The following is a 4,799-nucleotide window of genomic DNA, read 5'->3' on the forward strand; positions in this document are numbered from 1 at the left end:
ATGATCAATAATCTATTGATTTAAAATATTTTACTCATTTTTTATTTTATTTAGATGTATTATTTCTTTGCTTATTTTCATTTCCCATAACAACCTATCAATACTAACTACTTTTCTTTAATACTTCAATCATCTTTCATAACTATATCCCTTCTTCATTTTATCTGTTTGCTATGTTTTTGTTTAAACATATTTTCTTCTTTCTCTTCTTCTCTATTCTCAAATTTTATTATTTCTTTCCTCCTTTATATCTTTTGTTAATCATATATTTATTTTTATCCATCTTTTTTTGTTTCTTATTTCCTATATTAAAATTACACTAGTAAATTGACTACTACTTATTATTTTATATTATTCTTTGATAAGAGGTATAAGAAGTGGTAATAAACAAATACTGTGTAATTATTTATTTTTATACGTAGTTCTTTCTTTGTCAATTGATAAAACTCAAGATTTATGAAAAGTTAATTACTTGATTCATTTTTTATTTGATTGAAAAGTACCTTTTTTATTTCAAAATATAAATAGTTTATAACAAGAGTTAAATAAAATCAATCAAGTTAATTAGAAGAGTTTGGATTTTCATTATTATTTGCTTCTGTTTCATCCACATTTTGGTTTTGGAGTATTTGAGGTTCTTCATCACTTAAAATCTCACCAAGTTGATTTGCAAATATTGGTTCTAAGTTTGTTTCATTAAATTCAATAAACAAAGAACTTTGAAGAATAGAACCTCTTAAAAAAGCGTTTTTAAATTGTTGGTATTTATCATTTTGTAAGAGAAATTCACTTTGTTGAATAGTAGTTGCAGTGAAGTTATCTCCGTATTTATTCTCATAAACAACAATTCCTTTTTCAATATCATCTTCAGATAAACAAACTGCTCCACGTGAAACATCAAGGTAGATTCCAAATCCATTCGTACAAATTATACGATGTTCTGTGAAACAATTATTACAAACAAGACAACCACAATTTAAACAAATTTTTTTTGTCAAAACATCTCCATCAGTTTCATGACAATTACAACATTTTTCAATTGAATATTTATTAACAAGCTTTAATATAGTTTTTGGTAAATGTTTAAATTCAAATGGACGAGAGATGCTTGGAATGGTTAATGCATAAATATTACTGACTTCATTTATATATTGTAAGAAATTAATTTTTTCTTCTTTTTCGTTTATACATTTATTTAATAAATTAATACTTGTTTGATAAGTTTCACATAATTTATTAATGGCTTCTTGAAGAGTGTTAATTTTTTCAAATTCTGAACATTCAACACATTCAAGTTTTTTTTTACTAAACTTTTCTAATGTTCTTCCTTTAAGTAATTTAGGTTCTTTACTTGCAATGACAGCTAATGCTCCCTTAACTTGACTCTTATGAACTATTTCTGTTGGTTCTTTAAATGCCTTAAGTGTAATATATACAAAAAATGGATCAACCAAATCAATTTTATCTATTATAAATTTCTTATTTGATTCATATTCTTCAGATAATATTTGAATTGCTAAAAACATTGAATAGATAAGGTCTTTATCTTCTTCATTCATTGAAATTCCGCTTCTTAAGGCAAGTTCAATTGATGATATAGTAGAGTGTATACACCATGTCATTGCATCAAATGAATTTCCATCTTCAATTTCTATTTCTAGTATTGATTTGAATGATTCTTTAATAAATTCTTTTGTTTTTCCATTTTGGATAATACTTCTGCTTAGTGGCATAAAATGAGAATAGTTATTTACACAAACAGGACAAGTACTTCGTTCATTTCTCATCTCTTCAAAACATTTCAAATGAACGTGATGAGAACATGTCGTAACATTTAATGGTGCAAACGTTTTTCCACCTTCATTAGCTCTTTGAATCTCCACACCTCCATTTCCAGATAGAAAAATAAGTCTACCCATTGGACTTTTTTCATCCATTTGGCAAATGACGCATTCATCATTTTTATTTTCTGTTATCTTTTCAATACTTTTATGATATAACTCTTGTTTCTTTTTCATTAATAACAAAATCTTTTTCTTCATTTCTTGTTTTTTCATCTTTGGTTTTTCTTTCACTTCAATATCACTTTGCAATATTGAATGTTCAGGAACTGATGAAAATCCTTCTAACAAATAACTTTTTATTTCATTTACAAACTCTTTACTTCCAGGTAATTCATTTCTGTGAATACCAATAAAATATCCAATTGTTTTAACAACTTCTTTAAATTCTTCATTTTTGAGAAATTCATTTGATTCAAACAAGTGAAAGTGATATCCGTCATGAATAAATAACATTCCAAGTTCTATAGAATCACAAATGCAATTTTTATTTTTTGTATTTAGTTTTTGTATTAATTGAACAAAGAATTTATATACCCAAATAGATTTTAATAGTTGTTTAATACCATCAAAAACAAGTTCATCTTTAAACCCAAACTCAAACCTATTACTTTTAATTGATTTGGTATTAAAAATTGTTTGTTTGATTAATGACTCACGATGAATTTGACCAAATAATGGATATACTGGATTAATTTGAGATAATAACTTCTTTTTAATTATTCCTTTTTTTTCACAAACAACATCATAATTCCTTTCTAATGGTAAACTATCATATGGAGTTTGTTGTACAATTAGTGATGGTGCAGAAATTCCAGCAGCCGTAAAATGAAGAATCATTTGTTGAAATATCTCAGAATCACTGAGATTTGATGTGATTGTTTGTTCTCTTGAAATTTCTATTAAAGAACGAATAAATCCAGTTACTTGATATGATGATTCAATCTGAAGATCAGAGAGATGATACTTTTTTGTAAGGTCAATATTACTTAAATTAATGCCCAACAAATTAAACATAACAAATGATGTTAAAAAAAATTGTTTTGGTGAAACATAAGAAAGTAGTAATTGAGCTAGTGTAAGGTCAAGTAAAATTGGTTGAAAATAATAAGGACTAACATAGTAATAGAATTGTTGTTCAGCTTCACCACCATTTCTTACCCAATCACCATTAATATATTGTTCTTTAAATACCTGAGATAAAATTACATGTTCAATTAATAATAAAGCATCTTCATTTGATATTTCTGGCTTTTTATTGTTTTTATTTAAATGTAATAATACCTCACAATAAAAATTAAGTAAAGGACTTAAAGGTGATACTGGTTGATTTTTTCCACAAAGTCTTAAATGAATTTGTTCATCTTCTACATTAATTATTGGTACATCAACTAAATATTTTCTGACTGATTTCATTACTTGAGAATGTATTAAAGGGAAATGACTGAACAATGAATTTATTGAAGCAGTATCAACAATGGCTTCAATCATTTCAATTGAATTTTCAGTAACATAACTTGTAGAATCAAAATAATAATTATCATACTCAACATGTGTTCCTTCTTTAATAAGAATTGGTAATGAATTAGAACATAATGACAATGCTTGAATAAATTTATTGTAAATTGAATCATTAAAATCAACAACTGGCATTTTTGGATGTTCTACAATAAACCAAAATAAGAAGTTATTAAAATTATCACTGAGAACATTAGCAGTTTTAAGACTACTACAATATTCTTGTTCATATAATATTTTTTTCCCACAAAAAATTTTAGTAAATAATGTACACATTAAATCTAAAGTATGTTCTAATCTATTTGATTTAAAATAATATTTGATATAATCATCTTTAGAATTAGTAAAATGAAATGTGAGATCTTGTACTAGCTTTTCATTATTAAATGATCCACTAATTGAGTCAATAGACAATTGATAAATTATTTCAGGAGAGAATTTAAAGAGATGTAATTCAGTCATATACTTAGTTAAAAATTCTTTTAAATTCTCACAACCAATTCCACGAGTAAAACATAATTCAAAGAAATATTCAAAATAAGATAATGATTTTTTATTTAACTTTTCTTTAATTGAAGAATGAATAAAATTAGGAATATTTTTATTACAAATATCAGCAAAGAGAAGAAAAAATAAGTTGCATGATGTAAGTGCATTTATTACAATAAGAATTTTTTGTACTTTCGAGTTCATTTCTTGTTGACTTTGAATTGCTATTTCATTAATCATTTTTTCTAAAACAATCTCAATCCCTTTAAATTCTGAAGGTATTTGTTCAACAACATTCCCTTTAAATTGATTTCCATGTTCACTACAAAATCCACTTCTTTTCCATGCACGTTCATTTCCACAATCACATGTAAATGTTCCTGCTGTTGCATACGCATATGCGTCATGTCCTTCATGGTTCCCTTTTGAAAAACAAGTAGAACAAATACACGAAGTATCATCTATTCCACATGTTTTACATCTATAAATAATTTCTCTATGTTTTCCATCTCCTTGATGTTGACAAACACATAAAGGAATAATTCCACTACATTTAAACAATAAAGTTGATAATGGTACGTTATAATATTCTTTCCAAAAATCTTCTACATTCACTTCTTCTTCTTCCATTAGTTATTTAACTGAATTTTAGGGTTTCTTTTTCTTAAAATTCATATCACAAATTCTGTTTTGTATTACAATTTTTTTACTATAATTGTTATATCATTTTGTTATTAAATTTAAAATTGTTTTGGTTATTTTATATTTTCATCTAACACTAAAACAAAAAATTTGTTATTACACTCACTGTTGTTGTAAATTAACTGATTCTTTTATTTCTTTGAAATATTTTAAAATTAAAGTAATAACATTTAATTTCTTTAAGAAAAGAGAGTCATTCTAAAATATCTTTTTAAAAATATAACAAAAAAATTAATGACACTTCTTACA

At 25.1% G+C, this 4,799-nt stretch overlaps 1 protein-coding gene across 1 annotated transcript; it reads right to left on the reverse strand.

Annotated features, from left to right (window-relative positions):
- Positions 1 to 560: 560 nt before the first annotated feature.
- ENU1_135460 (zinc finger, C3HC4 type (RING finger) domain containing protein) lies at positions 561 to 4,478 on the reverse strand (the record flags this gene model as incomplete). The annotated part of the gene is made up of 1 exon (XM_008860172.1): positions 561 to 4,478. The coding sequence occupies one exon, from the start codon at positions 4,476 to 4,478 to the stop codon at positions 561 to 563; it is 3,918 nt and encodes a 1,305-aa protein (XP_008858394.1).
- Positions 4,479 to 4,799: the final 321 nt, after the last annotated feature.

The sequence above is a fragment of the Entamoeba nuttalli genome, assembly GCF_000257125.1.
Source record: "Entamoeba nuttalli P19 unplaced genomic scaffold asmbl_5656, whole genome shotgun sequence".
In the NCBI taxonomy this organism is placed as follows: Eukaryota; Evosea; order Mastigamoebida; family Endamoebidae; genus Entamoeba; species Entamoeba nuttalli.